A 25393-nucleotide genomic window follows, 5' to 3' on the forward strand; every position below is an offset into this window, starting at 1 on the left:
GTATACCCGTATGCATGCATATGTATAGACGGGCACACACATCCACAGAGATACACTCAGCATTTAAACACAACCAGCACCAGTGTTCTCTTTCCTTTCCCCTCTCCAGCTGTCTGGGATGAAGGCCTGTCACTGGGAGCACACATGCACACGTCCAACGTGGATCCCCCACAACCAGACTCAGACACGAGATAGCTCCAGGGGCTGCCCTGACCCCTCGCCCTGCCCAGCTGCTGGCACCTGACCCACCACAGTAGCTGCATACCCTCATATTTTCAATCAATGACTTCTCAGTCTCCTTGCTGGAGATATACTGTATCTGCCCTGCCTGATATTCCTGAAGGACTGACTGCATGAGGCTTGGGCCCTAATAAACTGATTCTCCCTAACCCAACTAGTGAGAACTAGCCTCTGACAGCCTTGTAAAGGCTGTACTATGGAATCTCTCAACCCTTTTGTTTGATTCACATGTCTTCTGTGGTGGTTTACTTGTACCGCACATTGCGCCATACAGCATTAACAAGTTTTCTCTAAGCACATAAGAAGAATTCCAAGGCAGCAGGTTCCTGGAGGGAGAAAGCTGATGCACTGGGCTTGGGTTTAACAGGTCTAAAATTTCCCAGTGTAGGCATGCAGGATACAACCATCCACCAAGATGTGCTTTTCTCTGACCCTCTTGCACACAGGGTCTTTCAAAGTCTGTGCTACCACAGGCATGACAGAGCCAGTTTGTGATGGGAGTGATGGTGCTACTGTGAAGTTGCATGAGAAAAATAATAAAGCACGAGACCACAACCACACACACACAAAAATAGTGGGAGTAGAGGAGCAGGGGGAAAAATCCTATTCTGCAAAGCCCTTTTCTCAACTGGATCATACCCTGTGCAATGGTGGGCACAGTATCAATGCAGTAAACCAATTCCCTTTGGCTCCCAGTGAGGGAAAATGAATTTTAAGAGTGCCCCCGGACATAGCCCTTCTGAGATTAGCAAATCAGATGACTGCAGGATTTTGAGAATTGCTATTGATCCAGGCAGATCAAAAAGACAAGCAGGGAGAAATAAATACTGCTTCTCAATTGCAGATAGTGAAAGCACACAGTTGGGATTTGAAACGTTCTCATGAACGTAGAATTTGTACTCAGGATTCATTAGAAAAACACACTGTAAAGAAACACAAATGGTAGGGTTTTGCACCTCAGACTCCCTGGAAGAAGAAAAAAAAAAAAGAAAAAAAAAAAAAAGAAGAGCAAACTGAGGGATTAACTAGCCACCTAGGAAAGAACCAGTCAAAAAAAGCAGCGATACAGCTAAGCCACTCTGCTTGTCTACAGGATTTAATTGGGTGCGGGGAACCACACAGAAGTTCTAGATGAACAGCAGCTAATGCACCAGGATACGAGCTGCATCAGGCATTACCACTGCTGAAATAATGTCTCAGCATAACATTTCAATGATGAAGAGCATTCTTCATGACAAGTCCTGTATACATGCAGCTGTTAAGCACTCAAATGCAGAGTTAGCAGATAAAGGTCACAGAAGTTCATAGCAAATCTAGCTGAGAAGTGAAAGAATCAGACATTTCTTTCACTTCTCAGCATCTGCTTCAATCATGTTGCTAGAGAGACAGTGACACTCACAAGGCGACCATGTGCACCAGGAAGTGTTACAGACTTCAAAGGTGAAAATTTGGAAAAACTTTTGCTATCCAAAAGCAGATGAGATCAGTCAAGAAACAATCAAATACTTGGGGATGCTGCTTAGTCAAAGCAGGGTATGTTTTATCTTGGAGTAAAGCTAGAATGTAACCAGGAAAACACGACGGGTCATTTCTGTGAACATTGCATCATAATCAGTAAGTTTGATATTGCTACATTTTAAAACAAACAAACAAAAAAAGGATTTTGTTATTACTCCCTTGAAAAATCTGATTGATGTTTGTCTGTTTTAATACTGTAATTAACACATGCACTACTAGATGAGAATATTTTGCAGGCCAATTACATAGCATTCCATTTAATCACGATGCATAAAGCCATCATGTGTATTTAAACTGAACTCTCCCTTCCTCTAGGGTGGGGAGGTGGAAGAAAGTATTTGTTCCTGGTGTTTTTCAGTCTGTCCCCAAAGGCCAATGATCTTTCCTGGCACAGTAGTACATGCCTGCCAGGTGCCCACCATGAAGGTGCACATCCCCACACTTTTCCCAAAACTTTTTCAAAAAAAACATGAAGCTTTCAAAAATCTGTAGTGTGTGTGTTTCATTCAAAGGGCTTTCATCTTTGTTTCTAAAAGCAGTAATATACTTTTGTTTGTTTGTTTGTTTTGTTTTTAAACAAACCTTTCAACAGAACCTCTAACTTTGACAAGGTCTTTATGTTGTGGAAACAATGGATAACTACTCTGTCAAAATCTTCTGAGCTGAACCTGTGAAATTATCAATTACCTGGTATGTTTTAAGTCCTCACTAACTGAAAATAAATTATCTGCAGAGTGGAGCTCTGGTGCATCTCTTTTCTCTTCATTTTTTTTTTAATCAAAAACACTACAGTTTCCAAGAAGGAATGTTTTGTAAAATAATTGTCACTTCTGCCAGAAGAGGCTTTTACTGGTCTGACCCAGTGTTTACTGTCAAACTAAAACAATCATAAAATCCTCAATCTAAAAATCAACATAGGCCCTTCTCTAACAACTTTACAGGGTTTCTACAAAACTTCAGGTAACCTATTTAATATATAATAATTTGAGTCCAGCTATTAGATGAAATTGGTTATCTACGTTTCCTCCTTCCAAAAAGTGTATTTGCAATCAGACAGCACACAATTAAGAAAATACAGTACTTACCCAGCACCATGGAGCCCCTTGAACAATTAGCAGCATTTCATTCCTGGAATACTTGCCAGATCACAACAGAAATCTTCGTAAAGACCACAGGTTTAAGACACAACGCAATTAACCAAGCGATTTGTATGAGTAAAACAAATTGTGTAATATAATTATATCAGGCAGATCCTCTTTGGAATTCACAGGGGAATAGTGGCCACTTTCAAGTTGCTAGATTTTTGTATTTTGGTTTTGCATGTTCTCCATTAGTATAGCATGTTTTAAAGCTATCTTAACGTGTAAAAAACTTTTTTTTTCCCCCTAAAAATAATAAACAAATCTTTCAATTTCAGTGATTTCTGAAGTAAAAGAATAAAATGCTTGATTAAAATATAAACCTGTTTTTTTTATAGAAAATAATTAAAATTTTGCAAAAGGAATGCAGAACTAAATTCTTATGTTTGCTGATGAAAAGTCAAAACCAAAATTGCAGTAGGTTTGTTAGACCAGAATGTTTAATGACTGCAATTGTATATTAACAAAAAATACAGCTGTAATACAGCTACAGAGCTTTCAAGTTTTTTATTACAATGAACTGATAAAATTAAGACAATTAAGAAAACATATCCATAAAGAGAAATTGTCTGCATAATGATTTATGCTTTTCAAGTTCTTCACCCTGGCCCAAAGTAGTGACTTTCTATAGAGGTTATAACAGAAGACAGACTTTTGTAATCAGATACTCAATATTGTCTAGGATAAGCAGGAATGACTGCAATCAAAAATACAAAAAGGTGACCATCTGCTATAGCATAAAGCTATTCCTTTAATAACAAATTTTCCATTCAAAAATAAGAAATTGTGATGAACTCTGCTTCTTCACACGCTGAACATCCTATGTCCTGTTTCTACACTAGAAGATGCACAGAATACCTACCCATTATCGCAGTGGTACTCACACCCTGAGCACCTTCACAGGAACAGGATTTGGACCCCGTTTGAATACCCAGAAATTGCCTAATGAGACTTATGCTGACCGCTAAAAAAAAAAAAAAAAATCCCCAAAGTCACTGAAATAAGTTTGCTATAGCAGTAGGCTCAAGTAGACTAGAAGCAATCCGATTATGAAAGCAAAAAGGTTGTATTTTTAAACGTTTCCTACTACATACAAGAACAAATGCAGAATGTGATGTTTGCTTAGTTTTATTAATTTATTTTGCAGGAATCTGCAACTCGGAGTATGCACTGTCTGGAGGTACCATGCATGCATAGCCTCTGAATGCCTTTATACAATTTCATCTCTTAGTAGTAAGTTCATTCACAGCATACACAAATCTAGAATGTAGACACCATATATACAGGATTAAACAAGATCGTGTCTTCTTGTTTTAATGAAAAAAATTTAACAGGGTTTCACACAGCAGGAAATACGGATTAGATACATTGGTGCCACCATAAATAAATAAATTTCAAGAACACAGTTTTTTAAAATCTTTTTCAAAGGTACTGAAAATCCAGGATTATAGTATTGCATTAACTCCATTGACTTCTGATTATTCAAAACCAAGAAAAATAGTCGCATTAATATTTATGGACATAAACAACAATGAAAGCCCCAAACTGAAGAAATCTGGCAAAACTCAGTCATGGCCAGCTTCAAAATAATGCTGACATTTCAAAATGAAACAAACGTAGCAGCACATAGAGACAGTACTGACTATGGGATGTGTTATTGTGCATGTCTTCTTTCTTTACGGGATGGAGAGTCACTGTAGTATAGAGCACACAAGTTCTGTTGTGCCAAAGAAGCTGATGAATTGTTTATGTCCAACTGTCCACTTCTTGCCAGGATAGTCATTTTCACATTCTAGGGTATATCACTGAATTTTAAAATATAATCCGGATGACACGTTGGTTTTTAGCATATTTAATCTTCTCACATTCTGTTTAAAACATTCTTTTGTTTTCATTTTGACTTGTCCCCATTTCAACTCAAGTATTTTTATTTCAGTTTCAAGGGGGTTTACAATCAATATCAAATGTGAAAGTATTTAAAAATTGAAATGAGATGTATAACTGGGAGAGAGAAAGTAACTGAAAGAGAGGGTATTTTTAAAAATGTGATTTAGAAGCATATCATAATCAGAAAGTACTGAGACCAGCTCTTTTAAGAATTATAACACCTTTTCACCACACCTCCCAATTTTCAAGGGAAACACACATACCACAGACATACAGATACACAATTCAATCTGATCTAAGACTACATTTTACAAAGTAATTCCTTTTGCTTGACTTCCCATCCCTTTCCTCTTCACCCAAACAAGACTAATAATTACATCAAATTAAAAGGAGATCCAAAGTTCAGGATTTCTTTTGGTTTACTGTACTCTGAATCATCTTCCGCAAGCCCCACTCTAAATAAACTTTTGAAGAACTACAGAAGTATTCTATAATTAAAGGGAATTTATCTTAATAGCACAGCAGATATAAAATAAGCTTTATAAAATTTCAATGAACAGTGAAATAATTTTGAGTATTTGAATGTCCAAGTCAGTTACAAATTCTACCAATCTAGTAGCATGGTTGAGGGAGAGCTCAATCATTAAGGAAAAAAGAAAACACAAGTAGTGCATTGACTCAACACAATGGCATCAGCATCCCACCATTCACACATACACACACAAAAGTTTTATACAATACAGTGCATTTTTATATGCCAGCTGACATTAGGGTTTTATGTGCATTCAATAAATATTACAGAAACCAATCTTTTTTTGGCATAATCTACAATTCAGTTGGGGTGTGAACAGCATCACCTGCTTTCAGAAGGAAAATGAATCATCATTCAAAATACAATTTACATTCTAAGAAACTAAAAATATTCAAGCACCATGTAAAGTTTTTACTATTAATGTCTGTGCATGAGCATTTACAAATAAAGGAAAAAAATTGAAGGTTTTTCTGTGGCATTGTTGTTGCTTTGTTTTTTGTACAAACAACAAATGAGAGTAAGTGAGAAACTGGACTAAAATTATTGGTACAAATGAATTCATTTGCAATTTAATGGCACTCACTTGGTCTTTCAAAAAGTATCTTGGTGTCAAGGCAGCCTTCTTTTTCTTCCTCTGGTGAAGCTATAACTAAGACTAGCAGGTCTCCATAACCCCAGAAACCATACACTTGTGGTTATTACAGTTCAGGGAATGATTGGACTGCATGCATTTTTATTTTATTCAAAAGGAGCATCTATTCTGTCAGAAAGTGACACAACAGTAATGACACACAACACACCTACTCTCATTTGCTGAGCGCCATGATCGTTTCTATCTGTTTGGAATTCCAGCAAAAACAAATGCTTCTTTCTGGAAAGTCTATGGAAGTACAACTGAATAGAAAACTGAAATACTACAAAGGCAAAGGCATCATGATAGAGAAGTCATGAAGTTGTTTTGTTTTGAGTAATTCATTTTAGTGCCAGTAAAAGCCATGGTACTCCTTATCCTAGGTAGAATGCTTCTGCTTAACTGTTCTCTAGTTATCAGTTTTGATGTGTCCACTTAAGCAAAATTATTATTTTATCTTATTCAGACAGTGATTTTTCCCCCCTCTCCATATGTGATGAGCTCTTCACATAGTATGGAAGCGAGAAAAACTACCTCTGATGCCTTTGACTTTGTTTTGCTCATTTGTGGTATACACTGATTGCTGGAGATCTCTTAGCTTATTTAAAATTATGCTGAAGATTTAATTAGTGCGAGAACATATTGAAAAATGCCAGATCAAATACTGGTTCCTCATCTAAGATCACAGTTTATTTTTTTACTTTTATCTTTATAAACTGCAGGGAGAGAAGACACCAGATTCAGCAATGTAGTCAAGATAAGTTTTTCCTCCACCCAAACCTTAAAAACGCTGTTTGATTTTAAACAAGGATTCAGACACATGATTGTTCTACCACAGCTCAACAAGTTATCACACATCAAGTGAATTGTGGTAATTGACCATATGGAAGGGGTTGCCATGAGCTAAGAACAACTTACAATGAAATAGTTTGAATCTCTCCTGCTAAGGTTTAGGTAGCACGTTTTGCCTCACAGTTGTAAAGTCAATTACCACAACTCAGCTGACGTGCTTGGTTGCATCTGACTCCTGACGAAGTTGCACCATAAAAACTCAAATGCACTGTATCAGTTTCTGACCAGTACACAAAATATCCTATTCAGTTGCAGTTCAGTAACACAATCATTCAGCTGCCCAAACCCAAGTTCAATTTCACAAATAATGAGTGCTTTATTACAGCAACCTGAAGCATTCAAATTGAACATCACCTTTATAATACAGTATATCATATGCATAAAAGTACCAGTATAATTTCAGTTGCAAGTCTTGTGTTCTTCAACCTACGGCAAATATTTCCTGACCAAAATAAAAAGAATGCAGTGTATATTTTTTCAAGATCTGCCATCTGCTATTTTATACAGGCTGGTTTATTAACAATGTGCAAATAAACCTTTACTGAAGAGCTAACTGATTAATTATTTTTCAGCTAACTTTGAACTGGGGCACAAAGTACCTTCTGTGCTGTAAACATCATGAATTCTCCACAAATCGGAAGCTGAAAAGGCCTAAGGAACTGGGCACAAACACTTCTCATACATAATCATGGCTGAACTCAAGTCTTCCAAACTGAATTTGTAGTAGTCTGCATTTGGCATGTCACTGTGCTGCTACAGCACAGTCTTAGAAAATTGTTGCATATAAAAGCATACTTTTAGCTTTAAAACACAATGGCCTAATGAAAGCATGCAGTAGTATTTTCATCCATAATATGGTAGAATTCATTCTTAGTTTATTACCAGTGTTGACACAGCCAGGTGAGCACTGTACAAGCAAAAGGGATTGTAAAAAATTACCTCTGATTAAACTCTCTGTAACACTCATACAGTATCTCGTTTAGTCACCTTAGGTCACTATTTCAAACAGCAATTTTTTGTAGACATAAATTACCCTGAAAAAAGCAGCAATTACAAATACCTTTTTTTTTTTTGTTTTGTACACTTTGCAAATTTATGGTTGCATTTACCTGTCTTCCTTTTCAGTAGCTTACAATCTAGAAGCACAGGGAGCCTTTGTTTTCCAGCTAGCTGTGGCCAGGTTAAATCAGCTCTGGCTCTTCAGTTTTCGGGATAAGTGTAACATTTCACACCATTACTAAAAGTCCTATAACTTCAAAAAAAATTTTTTTTTTTTTAAAGAGCCACTAAGCAGTAACTATAACCACAGGACTAAACACCAGTAGTTATTTGCTTTCCTGCATACATTCTTCCTGAAATTAATCCTTTTACATTTTCAGCTTTTGTTTTCTGCTTTGTTCACTGTAATAGGATAAAAAAGAATTTCACCCTTATTTCTTTTTACTGTGGTACAAGCAGAAACATCTTAACACATTTCTCCCACCCCTTGCGTTATGAAGATTGTAGACTGGCAAAGGCCGGGCAGATGGACTGAAAGGTTCCCCATGTTTCCTTCTCCTACAGCTGTCGGCTTGAGAGCCTGTTTTCAACCCAATGCAGCCCCTTCCTGATTTTCAGGTGTATCGTGGCATTTCACACTGCTCACAGCGATTTAGTGCTGGGTGATTTAGAAAGGTGCAGCTATCACAATTCCATGGAGCCCCTTCAAAGTCTTCATCTCTTGGCTGAGTCCGTGAAGCCTGCTTGGAATTGTTTGGATGCTCTAAAAAAAAAAAAAAAAAAAAAAAAAAAAAAAAAAAAAAAAAAGTTTGTAGAAGCATTTCTACATAGATAACACAAGTTGTTGTTTTTTTTTTTCCTACAACACTTCTAATTCAGTTTGTGAAATGTAATTATTTAAAGGATTTAAAGGGTTTCATTTCTGTAAAGAGTCACTTAACCATTCTGCTTTCAAAACAAGGAGTCACCACTGTTAGGCCACTGATATTGCTAAAGGTTTAAATATCTTGAAACAAAGTTTGTTAAGAAACAATGCTGTTAAGAACGACCTGATAAATTTATATACAGCAGTCTCTTACCCTATTTTAAATTCCAATAACCCTACTTTCATCTGAAGTGAAAGACAACTTCTAAATCAGTTCCTTCAATATTTTCTACATCTTTGCTAGGCATCCAGGCAGAAGAAAATATCAAATATCAAATCAAATGATAAGCCTGCTTCAAAACCAGGATGATTGTTTTTCTCCACAGTCACAACACGGTTGGAACTGGAAGGGACCTCTAGAGATCATCTGGTCCAACCCCCCTGCTCAAGGAGGGCTACCTACAATGGGTTGCCCAGGATCATGTCCTGGTAGCTCTTGAAAATCTCTGAAGGGGGAAACTCCGCAACCCCTGTGCAATCTATGCCAGTTCCTGGTCACCCTCACAGTGTTTCCTAATGTTGAGACAAAACACTGACTCTTGTCCTGGTACTGGGCACCACCGAACCTGGCTCCATCTTTGCATCCTCCCTTCAGGTATTTATCAACATCTATAAGATATCCCTCTGAGCCTTGTTTTCCAGACCAACCAGTCTGAGCTCTCTCAACCTTTCCTCATAAGGGGAGATGCTTCTATCCCTTGATCATCTTGGTGACCCTATGCCAGACTCCTTCTAGCATGTCTAGATCTGCCTTGTACTGGAGAGCCCAGAACTGGACACAGCACTCTAGATGCAGCCTCTCCAATGCTGAGTAGAGAAGAATCACTTTTCCTGACCTGCTGGTGATACTTCACCTAACACAATCAGAAGTACTGTTAGCTGCCTTATAGGCACAGGCACATTGCTGACTCGTGTTCATCTTTGTGTCCCTACCAGGACTCCTAGGTCCTCTTACGCAAAGCTGCTTTCCTGCTGGATGGCCCCTAGCATATACACCTGCATGGGATTGCTTCCTACCCATCTTTGCTTCCACCCTCTGTAGACTTCCTTTTTGTTTTTGAGCATGGCCATGAGTTCCTTGTTTCATGTCCATGTCCATGCAGGCCTCCTTGCAATTTTACATGACTGTTGGGAGGCGTTGCTCTTGAGCATGGAAAGGTGGTCCTTGAATACAAATCAGCATTCTTGGGCTGCTCTTCCAGGGTCTTATCCCACTGGATTCTACCATGTAGATCTTTGGAAAAGGCCAAATGATTTTCTCATGGCTTTGCAGCAGGGATGTGTTAAGTAGTACTTAAGTTTTAATTCATAAAATCAGTATGTATGTATGAATATACATTAGGTATTAACCCACATAAAGAACCAAAAAAGGTTTTCCTGATGTCTCCAACACTTCAAGACCTCAGACTATCTATTAAAAGTGAAAAAAAACAGACATCTTTAAAACAGACATCATTAAAAAAATAAGTTTAAAAACTTATGTTGTAAAAAAGGACTGCAATTTGCAATTCAAAAGTTCACTTATTACTTTGCTGAGTATCATCTAGTCAGAAATCTAACAGGAGGCTGATGACAAAGTTAATACAAATAGTACCTACATTTGTCTTCGAAGACGTATGTAAAGACTGAAAAAAATGGCCTCCTTGCTTAGATATAAACCCTCTCCAATGAAGATGCTGCATAATCACATTAGCAGTATGTGGCCTGAACAGATTTTTGCTAAGCAAGCAAGCCATGTGAGCACAAAGACCTCATTCATGTTCACTAGCCAGACTGAAGCAAAGAGCAGGTATGTCTGCCCATACCTGCCTTTCTGCCCACATCTTCAAAAACTGAATATTAAGGATCTTGAATATTAATGAATAAAATTGAATATTAATTTAATTTTCCAGGAAAAAATGAACTAAATGGATCCATGTTAAAAGCCAAGCTCAACATACAATATACCAACCCTAACACAGGTTGCTATTAAGTTGTCAGACAAAACCCAGAAGCTAGTCTTAAGTCATCCAAGTCCTCATAAGACACTTTCCTATTACCAGTAAAATCACTTATTTCATACACCTTGCACACTATTTTGCTTTGAAATAATAAATGGACTTGTATAATCAAAAGAGTGTCTTAAAGCATCACTAAGTACCTTGAATCAACCAAATGACCACTGCAATTTAACATGAATCCAGGTAGGTGCTTTTGTGCCACTGCCCACCTGATGATACTATCTTTACCACGCAGTAGCACTTGTGCAGGGATCACTTTTTAAACTGGTATATGGATGAGCAGTAGTTCTGGACCTTTACTTTTTAAATTTCCACATGCTAGGCATTTTAGAACACTGAAGGGAAAAAATTTGGTTCAGAAGAAGGTGGGAAAAGATTTCCTTATATAAATTCAAAATTAAACCGCAAAAGCCTTTGAGAAGTGCTTAATAACAAATAGATTTTATTTTTATTTTAAATAAAATTTGGATTTTCAAGCAAACTATATAGTTAATTTTCTGATACAGTAGCAATTTCAGTACATACTATTTACGGTGAGAGGAGACAGTATTATACATCTTATCACATAAGATTTTCAGAGAAAAGACCACTGTTTTCTCTATATCGGAGCACAGGATCCTGGACTGACTATTTTAGAGGAAAGGTATTAAGCATTTAAGAACATTCACTGGCATTTGAAAGTGATTCTTCCAACAGATTTCAAGAGCTGATTGGAAAAAAAAAAAAAAAAAAAAAACTTGGGCAAAAAATACCTGAGACAAGAGGCAGGGTTCTACTCCAAAATGACCCCTGTGTGTACTGAAGTCTAGAGTGCTACTGAGCTATGCAGCCACTAGGTGTCTACTTAGGGTGAGCAGGGATTCACTCTGGAATGCAGTGATTGAATCTCCACTGAACAAAAAGACTAAATACATAGCTCCTGTGTGCATGTATCTTAAGTCCTAAGCTGGATAGGAATGCTAGATACTATACAATTAGCACAGAAAATTTCAGAAATCAGTAATGAACTTCTAACAGGTGGGACCCTGGAATAACTGCAGTTCCATGTGAGAAAACATACTCCACCACAGTCCTTCAGATATCTGAGGCTCTTGCTACACTAGAACAAACTTCAGGGTTGCTACTGTGAAACTCCTACTCTGCACACAAAATAAAAGCCTGACCAGGCAAGTTAAATTAAAAATATAAATGCAAATTTTAAAAAGCTGATCTTGACAATTAAATTTACATAAAAGATCTCAAACTATAAAATCCCAACAACGTATTAGAAGACAGCTAAAAAAAATCCTGGTAAGAGTTAAAAATCCTTTTAACTCTTAGGTTAAAAGCATTTCAAAAAAAAAAAAAAGACGTAATTAGGAAGCTTTAAAGTGTTAAGAGCTTGTATACTTTAAACTCTTCTTCTAATAGTGCGTAACAGTATTTGCAAACAAGACACTACCAGAACACTTGTTGGAAACAACCTGTCTGAAGAAAACAAGCTGCAACCAGGATTACTGCAGTTACATAAGCATGTTATGGTTTGGCTTATACAAAGAAAAAGAAAGAAAAAACATTCTCAGTACAGTTAAAGCAAGTTGAGGCTTGCTTTTTAACTTACCTTTTTTATATGGCTTTGGTGGCACAACAGGACCAGGCTCTATGTTATCGTAGAAGTTACATGTGGCTTTCGGATCAAAGTTCCCTGTCAGAAGAGAGAAATAAGAAAGCATAATTCAAATGTTATTTACAAGCCTATAACAGTGACATGAGCATCTAGAAACTTCAGATTTTAAAATAGAGTGTAATAGTAATAACATGTATAGCTTTTTCCTGACAGTCTTTTTTCAAGTATTTTCAGTTTTACATTGATTCTAGTAATTTTTAGCAGTCTACTCTCATACTGAACAATCAACTCCAGTTCAATGTTCTGTATTGCTTTAAAAATATAGGAAAATTCAAATCATTCTGTAGGACATGGTCTTGGTTAAAAAGAATGAAAAAAGGGAGACTATGAATTTTTACACCTATTTGACTGTATTTATATCAGGTTTCTGTCACAGAAAGGATTTTAAATACCTAGACAAATTTATATTTGCCAACTTCTTGGCTGCAATCAGTCTTTCTGGTTTGTATCACTTTATCAGAGGTAAATTAAAAATGTAAGAACCTTCACTAGGAAGTACTATTTTTAGATTTACTTAAAGTTAGTTTTAAGTAACTATTTAGTCAGTATTGTAATTTAACTTGGCCAAGTCAAATTTAACAAGTTGCTATTGAAAAATACATCTTTTTAGTTAAAAAAAAAAAAAAAGATTGATAAAGTTCAATTTTAATTAAAGAGTCCAAAAAGAATATGCACGCTTAAGCATACTCTATATTTAAATTATGGTGTGTTGTTGTGTTTTTTTTTCAAAACCATAAAGCAGTTCTATACCTCTAGACTGAAGGAGGTCAACTTCTTTCAGTGTACAGTCAACATTTATCTGGAGCTGTCTGTTGAGGCTTCTTAATTTGGTCATTTCCTCAGGCTAGGGAGAAACAACCCAAGATAGCAATTGTAGGAGAGTCAGCATCTTATCCGACATATAAATAACATTGTTTATCTATGTTAACAGCTTTATTAGAAATTAAGTATAGCCAAGGCACTGAATAGAGCATCCAAGATTTCACTGCCTCACCCTCCCTGCCACCCAATTTTTCCTCAAAAAACATTTTTCTATTGTCATTTGAAGAGGCTTAAGGAAAAAAAAAAGAAAAATACAATATTAGAATTCATTCGTAAAAAGGCATAGTTCTTCACAACCTTATAAAATCACACACCTTATAAAAATCTGTACGAACTGACAACTCGATACATTAGTTTACATCACGATGATCAGAAAAGAAAATAGGAGCTGCAGTTCATATAAGATTCTGATATTACTTGATGATAATCAAAGAATAGTCAATTTACATCACCCAAAAGAGCTCCAACATGCCAAACCTTCTAACCCAGTATATTTAAGTAATTCAGTACTGCATAACAATAATTATTCATAATAGAAGAATGAATAGAGTCAAGTCTATATGCATACAATAAAGAAACCCCACTTAAGTTACTGAAATGCAAAGTGTTCCTAATGTTAGCAGCAACGATTAACAACACAGATGCAGAAGTAACCCTAGGCATCCTATCTTACGGTACACTTCAGCATTACAAAATTGTTGAGGTTGGATGGAACTTCTGGAGGTCACCTGCTCCAACCCCTGCTCAAGCAGGGACACCCAGAGCAGGTTGCCCAGGACCATGCCCAGGCAGCTTACAGAGATCTCCCAAGGAGAGAATCTCCACCTCTCTGGGCATCTTGTTCTCACCACCTGCAGCTTAACAGTGTGTTTCCTGATGTTCAGATAGAGCTTATGGGCAACAGCATCGAAGGCCACACTGAAGTCTAGGGAGACAACATCCATGGCTCTCCCCTTGTCCACCAGGCTGGCCACTTCATTGTAGAAGCATATCAGGTTGGACAGGCATGACTTCCTCTCAGCGAAGCCATGCTGACTTGTCTTTCACAGGCCTGAAAATGGTCTCTGACATTAGCTGTTCCACCACCTTCCCAGGGAATGAGGTAAGGCTGGACAGCTTGTGGTTCCCTGGGTCCTCCTTCTTGCCCTCCCTGAAGACAGCAGTGACGTTTGTTTTCCTCCAGTCCTTAGGCACTTCTTCCAGTTGCCATGACTGACCAAAGACCATAGAGTGGCCTCCCAATCACATCTGCCAGGTCCCTCAGCACTCATGGGTACCTCCTGTCAGGGTCCACAGACTTATCAATGTCCAGTTTGCTTAAGTATTCCCTGACCTGGTCCTCTTCCTCCAAGGGTAGGTATTCCTTGTTCTAGCCCTTCCCCCTGGTCTCTAGGGCCTGGGATCCTAGAAGGCTGCTCTTGCTGGTAGAGACTGATGCAAAGAAGGCATTCAGTACCTCAGCCTTGTCCCTTCCCTGTAGAGCCAGGTCCCTCACATGGTTCAGCAATGGGCCCACGTTTTCCATACTCTTCCTTCTGTCATCAATGTGCTTACAAAAGACCTTGTTGTGTTTGATATCTCTGGCCAGATTCAAATCCAGTTGGGTTTTGGCTTTCGTAACCTCATCCCTGGATGCTCATACATGCCAAATACCTCAGACAGATAAGACATACAGCAGATGTACTTACTACTTCAGCAGGTAACAGCATATACATGTATGCTGTTACTAAAGCACAGTATGCTTTCCTGCCTACATCTGACTGTATTGTTTATGTAAGCATAGTGAACAAGACTGAACTGATTTGGCTAACAACTGCACAAACTGAAAGCTATTTTTTCAGTCAGATGAGTTCTCTTATCAGAGCCATACAGATGTCTGGGCTAGAGTCACTAGTGGTTAGAAATCAGAGATAGGAAGAAGTAACAGGGACACGAGGAGAGAGAGGTGCCAGCTATTTGAGCCAACACTGCCAGTGAAAAGTAACTTGGCACATTGTGCACATACCAAATGGGAAGTGGAATGTCTAAGAAATGCAACTACTCATTGTATCAAGGTATTTTGGTGTTTAAAATACCTTTTCAAAAAACTTGAAGCTCAGCTGTATCAACAACTGTGCTGGATATGGATCAGACACTACAGACAGACTTGGACACATGCTTCTACAGGTTGTTACGAAAATAATTGTCTATTCAGTTCTGTGGCCCAGAGAAACACACATATACAAGTCTCACTAGGTCTGCTGTGAATCCTAAGAACACCAGACATACTTCTTAAATGTTAAGAACTGGCTTACTACAAGCCAAGAACTTAGAGAAAAATCATTTCCAAATGCTGAAGATTTTATAAGGCAAAATATTTGGGGGTATATTATACTTTATTTCATGAAAGCATAAGAAATAAATTCGTATCTTGAATTAAAATACTAACAAATTGCTTACTGTTGGAATTGCAGTTGTACAGCTAACTCTTCGAAGCCGCCTCTGCATTAGATCGTGCTCCATGCCATTGACTTCAGCTTTCAGGCGTTCAAGTTCTTCTTTCTCAAGCTTCAGTTCCTTTGCTAATCTCTCCATCCTTGCTCGTTGATGTAAAAGCAAGGCTAATATTTCACATGGAAGAAATAGTTACTAACATAAAAAAAAGCTGGAAAACTGAATTCTTAGCTTATATGTAAGATTCATGAGTGACCTTTCTGGAAAAGAATGTGATCATAAACATGCAGCCAAATACCAGCATGAAGATGCTATTTAGGACAAAGTTCTTCCAGAATAAATAAATAAAAAAAAAAACAGTAACTTGAAGTTGATATTACCATTTTGGTCAGGGTTTTTTTTGTTTGTTTGTTTGTTTTTTTGTGTTTTTTTTTTTTTGCATTTGGTCTTTATCATCTCAAAAACACAAAAGGCACCTGTACAAGCAGACAGCTTCTCAGGATAGAACAGCAACCTAATTATGTTAATACTGTACTGACAAAAAAGTAAATACCAGAGGTAAGATCAGAAGATAACACTTCATAGCTACTGTTCCAACAGTGTCTGACACACTAGCCCTTAGACTGCTAAGTTGTTTTTTCAGTGCTATTCCAGAGTATGCAGTATAGGAAGGAAGTATTTAAGTATTCCTTGCTTTTCACAGAATCATAAAATGTCTCAGGATGGAAGGGACCTTCAGAATCATCCAGTTGTAACCACCTTGCCATGGGCAGGGATGACAACCACTGGATCAGGTTGGCCAGAGCCTCATCCAGGCTGTCCTTGAGCACCTCCAAGGTATCTTCAGATACCTTCTGAAGATCCTTCGAGGGATCTTCAGCTTCACTGGGCAACCTGTTCCAATGCCTCACCATGCTCACAGTGAAGAGTTCCCTTCTGATATCTAATCTAAGTCTCCCCTCTTTTAGTTTAAAACCATTCCTCCTAGTCCTTTCAATGTCTGCCTGAGTAAAAAGTCACTCTCCATCTCTTTTATAACCCCCTTTAAGTACTAAAAAGCCACAATGAGGTCTCCCCGGAGCTCTCTGCCTTTCTTCACAGGTGAGAGTTGCTCCAGCCCTCTGATCATCTTCGTGGCCTCCTCTGGACCACTCTAACAGCCCTACATCTGGATGAAGTACTCCAAGCAGTGAGGGGGACAACCATCTTTTCAGGGAGTACTTTAATTATCAATACTACAAATTCAGCATTGCTCAAAGGCAGAACTACAGAACTTCAATAAAATAGCCTAGACATGAGAATCCTGAGGGTGTGTGTGTGGGGGAAGCAACAGAGCTGGCGGGGGGAGAGGGAAGCTCAGGTTTTTCATAATCATTAATTCTACAATAGAACTAATTTGCTGCCCTCTCACCTCTCCCTGCTGTTAATCAACCATTTTCTCATACTTCTGTCATGATAGTGAAACTTATGACTCCCAGTTGCAAGCTGATGTTGGGCTCTCTGAGCAGCCACTCAGCTATAGAAATTTGCCTAGCTACAAAATACTAGTTTTTGCAGGAAGAGAGTCCTGAGTATTTCATCATGACGCAAAATTGGCCAAGTTTGTTAGTGTGATGCTGAACACTTTCTGACCTAGCTGTTTTATCTGATGAAAGTCTACCAGGAAAGAGAAAAATAGGAGAAATTTGTTGCTAGTATTCAGACAAGCATGCTACCCATGTAACAGTCTTTCAGCAAACTGAATACATGAAGATGCTGTAGAAAAATTAGAAAAAAATGATATTTCATACAAAGCACCTGCCACCACCTACCCCTTTTCTTCATCTCTATCTAATACAGGCAAAGAGAAAAAATAAAGTCTCACACATACTTGCATTCTTGCTGGAAAAAAAAAAGGTAGAAAAGTAAGCAACAACGTGATGTAGCTTACCAGGGGAAGATAAAAATGCAGTGGCATAAAATGACTTCTTAACACGTGTCAGTATTCTGTGCAAAACAACAACACTATACTTTGTTTTTTGCATGGAACCACCAATTCTCGGTCAAAGAATAAACACTAAATCCTATCCAAAGAATAACATGAGATGTTTTTATAATATAGGTTCCAATATTACTGATCAAAACCGTTCTCTACTTTTTGAGGTAAATGCAAGTCACTCGAGTACATTTGAGGAGATCACAGAATTAATTAAAAAAAAAAAAGTACTGGTACTAGGGTGTATGATTTACCACCATTACAGTCAAATCCTGTCTTCACATGACTCCTCCAACTTAACATGGGATATGGCTTCACTACATAACTTAGTATTATACCTCAGGTACAACTGATCAAATTTGACTTATGCTACAAAACCTTAGAAGTAGACACCAGAATGGATTTTTGGTAACAGTTTTCACAATGGTTCATATTCAGAAGAAAATGAAGTGACCTTGTTCCCTACATTAAGCTGTTTAGTATACTCCTCTTCAGGCCTCCGCAGTGGTAGCAGAGTATAACATTTATTCTTCCACAATTTATTTCTGTTAAGAGTTCACAGTGCGGCAACACCAAAGGCTAACAAAGCCCTAGATGTGGTATTACCACAAAAGCAGACAGCCCAAACGGCACATACTAGCTGGCTTTATTGTTTTCCAAACATGGAAATCTAGACACAGATTCAAAAGTCAAAAACAGCTTTCTACATTTCAGAACATATGTGAAACATAAATGACTACCTTTTGTGGAAAACAAACATTACCAAAGAAATCATATGACCTGAGTTACAGATCTACTAGCATTCTCTCAAAATAACATTTCTAATTGGGTTTACCAGGTACAAAACAGCTCTGTCGATGAGTTAAAATAGCTCAATAAACAGAAAGCAAAATAAATCAAGAACAGATTTATAACCATTATTTCAGCTGTCTCAAGTGAAAGGAAACCAATGCAGGAGCAATGCAGGAATAGAGACTCTTCTTTCCAAACAAATTTAGAAACAAAGTACATTCTTTAAATATCTGCTGTTGATTATCATTCTGTCATTACCCCAACTGATTAGTTTGAATGCTTACAGAGTGATTCATTTATTCCATTTCAAATGTTTCAAATCTAGAAAGCTGGTTACCCTGAGAAAAGCAGTCTTCATCTAAAGTTTAGTTTTCACCACTTTGTGTTTTTCTTTCTTGAGTAAATTATTTAACTCTACACATGGCAGTAAGACTAACTATAATCTGTCCCCATGCAGCAGAACACAAATCCTAAAATCTGTCTACCAAGCTTTTCCTCCTCTTTGAAAACTTTAAGTGCAACAAGTGAGCTTTTGATCAAGTTCTTCAAAATAATTATTTTAATACCCTTCAAAACAAAACACAATTTATAGTGACATGAGAAGCAATTTTAGCTGCAATCCTCTCTCCTCTTTTACTTCATACTCTTCAAGCTAAAACAAATAAGAATAAAATGCCTTGCAGAAGTTAGTGCTTCAAGTTCCATAAAGCACCCAGTACTGAACAACTAAATGTACTGCAAAGTTTTTCAAACAAAAAGTAATAAAGTCCACATGTAAATTTACGACATGGTTCACAATTTACAAACCAGATACATGGCATACGTTCATTCATTGTAGTGTTCTCTTAAGAAATTCCCTTTCTTTTGTCAAAAGCACAGTAATTTTATGAGCCTCAGATATTCTTAACGTATTCAACTAAACTTTGATACAATTTTAAAAAACAGAACAAACTGATTAGATGATCTTTGGCGTGATTTGTCTTCTTCTCTGTACAGGTTCAATATTTCCCACTTTAACAAGTAGCAAAATCAATCTAAAAATGCCTTTTACAATAATACAATTTGCAAGGGTAAAGCATTTACCTTGAGTGTAAGCATAGTCATCTGATCCAGAACTAGAACTTCTCTGATATTTATGGCTTCCTTTTTCTCCTCCAGATCCTGGGATTACAGAAATAGGCTGAATAGGTTCTGGTGCTGCAGTACGCTCTTCTTGGTCCACTAAATTTAAAAGATTCTCAGTCGGTGCTCGACCTACTGTGATTTTAAAAATAGTTGGGTTTGGCTGAGATACCATTACCCGAGGAGACTGTGTTGGTGCACCTGTAGGTCCAGTTGGTTGAGTGTAGGTAATATATACTGGATTAACACTAAATGGAGGTTTGGGTTGACCCGACATACCTCTTGATGGAGAGCTTGTAGGAGGAGTAGTGGCTGCATACAGCGGGTGCTGGTTTCGTTGAGATGGTTGATTACTTATTGGTGAAGGACTTCTGTTCATTGCAGTCCCAGGCCTTTGCGGTGGCTCAACTGTAATTTCTATTTTGTTCATGGAACCTTTGGATAAACTAGGTCCAGCAAAAGGAGGAAGATACGACACGGAGTGACCGCTTTGTTTTTGAAAAGTCTGGGATGCTTGCTGATATGGATGAGGTGGGACAGTTGAAGGACTAGGAGGCATGAAGACATGTGAACTCTGATGACCCAGCTGAGGAGGCTGAACTTGGTGCTGAGGAGAGCCAAAAGGAGAGGGACACTGGGATGCCGGTGGTGATCGAAAAGCTGTCTGAGGGATCTGGGGTTGTTTAGGAGAATACTGAGAAGGTTGGTAGTTCTGTTGATGTGGATACACAGGTAGAGGACGGGGAGTATAATGTGGAACTGGGCCCTGTGGTGACGAATGCCACTGCGTATTCTGAGGAGTCTGTCGTCCTGAAGAACTTTGAGATGTTTGTCTAATATAAATAGAGCCAGGAGTCCCATAAAGATTGCTTGGAATCTGTGGAAGAATTTGTAGAGCTCTGGGTACACTCTGTCCAGATGGGAGGTTTTGTGATACTGTAACAGTAATGGGATTTGTACTGTACCGAGGTATGTGCATATACGTGGGAGGAGGGCCTTGCATAGCAGACGTGTTCATTCCTGGTTGTATGGAAGATGGCTGTGGAGGTGGCTGTGGAGGAGGAGTAGCTGCATTTCTATTCTGGTCATTCATGAAAAATGGATTGTAATTAGGAGAAGCTGCCACAACAGCGGGAGCAGAATGTGGTTCTTGAACTAAGCATATCAGTTGTTTACCTGCTGTGCGTTGTGGATCAATATGTCCATCACTTGAACTATGTACCAGTGTACGACCACCATTAAGTTGAGCTCCATCCCCTGCATGATAGCTGGTATGAGGATGAATACCCAGATTAATGTGCAAAAGGCTATTTCTATTCATTCTGGTGTCATCAGGACTATGGTACTCCATATATAAGTATTTGTTGCTCTCCTGTGCAAGGGCTCGACAACAGGCATCTAGATTGTTGTTGTTCTAGGAAGAAGAAGGGACACCTGTGTTCTTAAATGGCAAAAGAAAAAGGCACTGCTAAGAGTTCAACAAGCATTCAACTGAAGCTGCAATCAAGCCTCAATAGGCAGACCTCATAGCAGTTGATACAGATACGAATTTTGAAATAAAGATCATACCTACCAGGTCATAGCAAGTAGTACATAGCTCACGTTGCATCTAGCAAAATGCAATGGTAATGCTAGCTACAGTAAGAATCAAATCAAGTCTGAATTTGGTGAAAGTAAAAGTTATAACTCTATGCATTTTCTGCAAAGAACAGGAATGCACAATTAATTATTTCTAATAACATAAATAAAATTAAACTAGATGAAAATTGCACACTCTGAAGAGTCCAAGCAGAGATGCAGGTATCACTTTACTGTTTACTCACGTGTTTATTGTTTTACCTTTATTTTACAGTTTAGATGAGTACTTTTCTACCTAAAGGCCCCTTATAATTATGACATAATTTTAACTGTCTTAAAGATTTTCAGGCTCAAGGCTTAAAAAAAAAAAAAAAAAAGGCTTATTCATACATCAGGGGAAAGACCAAATAACCCCTGTAAGAACTTGATTTGTTCTGTGATGCCAGCAGTTGAATATACAAACATTAAATTATGAATCAATCAATTTAAAATAGGGAACTCCCTTTTCCCTTCTTCATCCATTTTAGCTTCATCTCTTAATACTAAAGTGAAGACTTAATCAAAACTTCACCTAATTTCACTACCAGACTAACATGGACATTCAGCATCCTTTCAGATGAAGACAGTTGAACATGACAGAAAAAGAGAATAGTCCAGCACTTAACTTTATATGACTCTCACTCTGTGGATACTTCTACCTGCTTACTTCCCCCTCCTGTCAAGCTCCCCTGCTAGACTCCAATGGTCAGTGGGAATATCCAGATGTATCACACAAATCTAACACAACACCTGGGAGACAGATCTTATAATAATAACCAGAACCACAGTCCCAAGACATCAGCCACTTGCCTTCAGAAGACAAAACTTCATAAGGTCAGTCCTCAGCATCCATGCCACAAAGATTGAAAAACTTTAAGTTTTTAGGTAAAGCCAGTTCCTTATTTTGGAGGAAGGAGTTGTATTAAAACCTCCTCCAGCATACTTATGTTCTTGATGCTTCTTGATGAAGCCATCATTAATAACCACCCTGTTAGCCACTCTCCTTAATCCTGTGTCCATACAGTCACACATGCAAGGATGAATAACCAGCAAGAAAAACAAAAAACAACAATAAAATACAAATGCAAGTGGAGGAATGGTAACATCTTGTATGTAGAAGACAGAATAACAAAGCAAGTAACAGAGTCTTCTACTCCTTCAAAATAAAACCAGAAGAATGAGAATTTATGTTCCAAGTAGACTACTAAGAAGTTTTCGTGCTACAACAACAGAAGTACATAGGCACCTTTAAACTCTTCACCATACCTGAAGCATGCACTGAGATACCACCCCTTCAGGTATCTCAGGGAAACGTTGTCGGAGATCATGGAGTACCTGCACATCGAGTTGTTGACTGCCCTGCGCCATGCCAGACTGATGATGTTCCAGATTATCAAAAAACAGAAGTCAACAGGCCTTCCAATGATTATGATCTTCTGAGGCTTCTGGCATTTTCTGTAATAAGAAGCAGCCAATTATTTCTAAGCTATCACAGCCATTCTTTTTCCTTTCCCCAACTGCAATGACAAGTACATTTTAGATCCAGATATAAAGAGACGATGGCTTAAGCATGAGAGTGGGAATCAACATTTCTCAAATTCTAATCCAAAAACACTTAACATAGCACAGGTGTATCTACACTATATTTTACTGGAATGTGCTAGCTCAGTTCTTTACCTGGTCCCATTGTGGTACCATATATGCATGACTTTAATTAACCTGGCTTGTATAAAACAGAGCTGTAATAGATTACTTACATAGTATTCCCAGTGAGAATCTGAATAGTTTGTAGAAACGTCTGAAGTCACGGAGCACGCATGTCTTTGTTATTCACATTATGCCAGAAATAATGGGCTAGAAGTAGCGCAATTATTTTAAAATAATTTTCTAGTAACGGGGCTTAAACTCCTTACATTGCTGTAAATTCAAGGAGTTGGAAGGAATTTTTGTGAAACACAACAGGATTTAAACATAGTTTAGTAAGTCCTTTTTAGGCCTATGATAATAATCTATTTCAGATCATTGTAAAGCACCTATTAATTATCAGCATAATTAATTACAAAAAAACATTTCAGGATTCTTACATTCAACAGCAAAAATACGGGATTTGAAATACAATACCAAAGGAATGCTAGACAACAAATACAACCTGAGTCAATAAATGCTTTCCTCACTTGTTGCTCATGATCAGAGGAGTAATCATCCAAGAGCTAAGTCTAAGTAAAAATTCACATGGGGACTGCATGGAGATGGTACATGAAATAGCCCCTGTCTTTCCAACAGTAATATTCAGCTGAATTTTTAACTGGGGAGAATGTAAAGGCGTTTTCAAAGATGAAAATGAAAGATACCAGCAGAGTGGGTGTTCAAGTTAGGGTGTTCATCATTAGCTAGGTTAAGGCCAAAGTTTTCTCTCCATTTAAAACATTCACATCTCAGCCTCGGTGGAATTTTTGAATGGTACATAATGTACATACTCCAGAGTTGGCTTTTCAGTAGTTAGCTCAGCTCCTAACAGAAAACTAGAAAAGTAAAACAATTCAGCCTAGACATCCGCATACCTTCACACCTTCATGTGATAATAATCTCCTACAGTTTCCTGTATCTTTCCTAAGAAAGTCTCTTAGTTTGACTAAGTAAGAAAATAAAACATGTTTTCAAAGAAATAAAACATGTCAGGTTTAGGGTGAAAGAAAAAAGGTTTGGTGGAGAATGGGGGAGGGATTTGTATTGTTTTTAATATTCAATACTCAGGCCTTTGTTTTTATTACCTCTTCCTAAATATTACTTCCTTTCACTGAAAAGTGGCAAAACAGCAACAACACAAAACAGAAGTCTGCTTCACTATCTGGCTGCTACATATGTGGACAGCCCTCAAGTAACATTATCCATCATGAAATGACATGTGCTCGCAGGAAGGGTTGCTCTGTTTTATCTGATGCATTCTAGTATCCAGTACTACACCTGTCACATCATACTCTTCCAAAATAAATGAGAAAATTAAAAAAAAATAAAAACAGCGAGATCTTAATTATCCTGCCATGATTTCAGATATACTGCAAGAAATATAACTTGTATAATCATAGTGCATCATTTCTCTCTTCAAACATCAATTCAAATGTAACACAAGAAAGCAGACTGGGAACTTGCATCATTTCATAGAATGCCTTTCTATGCTTTAATACTAGTCTAAATCCAACATTCCCTTTGACATTTTTTCCAACAACTCCTGAATACTTAGGGTGAGCAGATGTGTAACCCTCAAAGTTATTGGCAGCTATTAGCCAACTAGGAATTTAATCAGAGTTCTCTAACCACAAATAATGGATAAGAGAAACTGCCATTCTCATTTTAGAGTCAAATCCTCTAGTCTTGAAAAGTCTACAAGAAACCTGAAATAATTCTCATGAGAAGAACAAACACACAAACTCAGAACTCCATGGACTCTATGGCTGCACAACTGTGGATTTATTTATTTACACATTTATTTTACAGTCAACCCCACAAAGTTCTCTTCAGCCATATGTCGGAGCACACATCTGCCTATTCTATCTGACCTGCCTACACCTGAATCAGCATTTTCCAGGCTAAGTGGCCCAAACCAGTGGGAACAAAAGACTCACATCCCAGGTCACTGCACAGCACCAGGCAAGCAGAGCAGTGAGACAAGAGCAGACCTCACAGTGTAGACAAGGGAGCTGCAACAGACAGGAGCAGACAGGACAGGAGCTCCTGCTGAGGCGCAAGAGCCTAGGAAAGCAACTATCTGAAGCTCCTCTTTCATGGCACGCGTGTGCTGAGGGACACACTGAAGTGCACTACATTTAAGGTGCCTTATCATTATTGAAAGTTCACAGCACAGTTCACATCAAAAAATAACCCACAATTGCAATGAAAGCAAAAGTCACTTCATCTGCAACTTTCAAAAGTGCACAGAGGTTACCTAAATCCTAGCCAAAAAGTAATTCACAAGGATGAAATAAATTAACATTGCTATGCACACTGAAGTTGTAGTAACAAAAGCATTAAAGGGTATTGTTGCAGAATTGGTCCTGCTCTAGTAAGACACAGAAATGACCTTGGCAGCCACTAGTGAAACTTGGACCTTATGCGAAGAATCACTCTGGTCCTAAGCAATTCCACCAGTATTTTTTCCACAACTTTTACATGACTAAATTATATGGATGGGAAAACAGTACCTGTATCTTCTTCCCTAAAGTCACTTGTGAACTTTATAAGTTAA

General features: G+C 37.9%; 1 protein-coding gene across 2 annotated transcripts in view; it reads right to left on the reverse strand.

The window, feature by feature from the left end:
• Positions 1-4019: 4019 nt before the first annotated feature.
• Positions 4020-25393, reverse strand: part of TAB3 (TGF-beta activated kinase 1 (MAP3K7) binding protein 3) — a 44281-nt gene continuing 22907 nt past the window's right edge. Inside the window, exons 2-8 of one of the 2 annotated variants that reach the window (XM_084296208.1) lie at positions 22417-22605; positions 19813-20947; positions 19495-19632; positions 15651-15811; positions 13140-13233; positions 12324-12407; positions 4020-8561 (exon numbers count right to left, since the gene is read on the reverse strand). In XM_084296208.1, the coding sequence (XP_084152334.1) occupies positions 8413-8561; positions 12324-12407; positions 13140-13233; positions 15651-15811; positions 19495-19632; positions 19813-20947; positions 22417-22518 (1863 nt within the window). In that variant the 5' untranslated portion in view covers positions 22519-22605 and the 3' untranslated portion in view covers positions 4020-8412. Of the gene's footprint in view, positions 8562-12323; positions 12408-13139; positions 13234-15650; positions 15812-19494; positions 20948-22416; positions 22606-25393 lie in introns of both variants that reach the window. The other variant, XM_084296207.1, reaches the window with a different exon arrangement.

The sequence above is a fragment of the Netta rufina genome (assembly GCF_964035555.1).
Source record: "Netta rufina genome assembly, chromosome: 1".
NCBI lineage: Eukaryota > Metazoa > Chordata > Aves > Anseriformes > Anatidae > Netta > Netta rufina.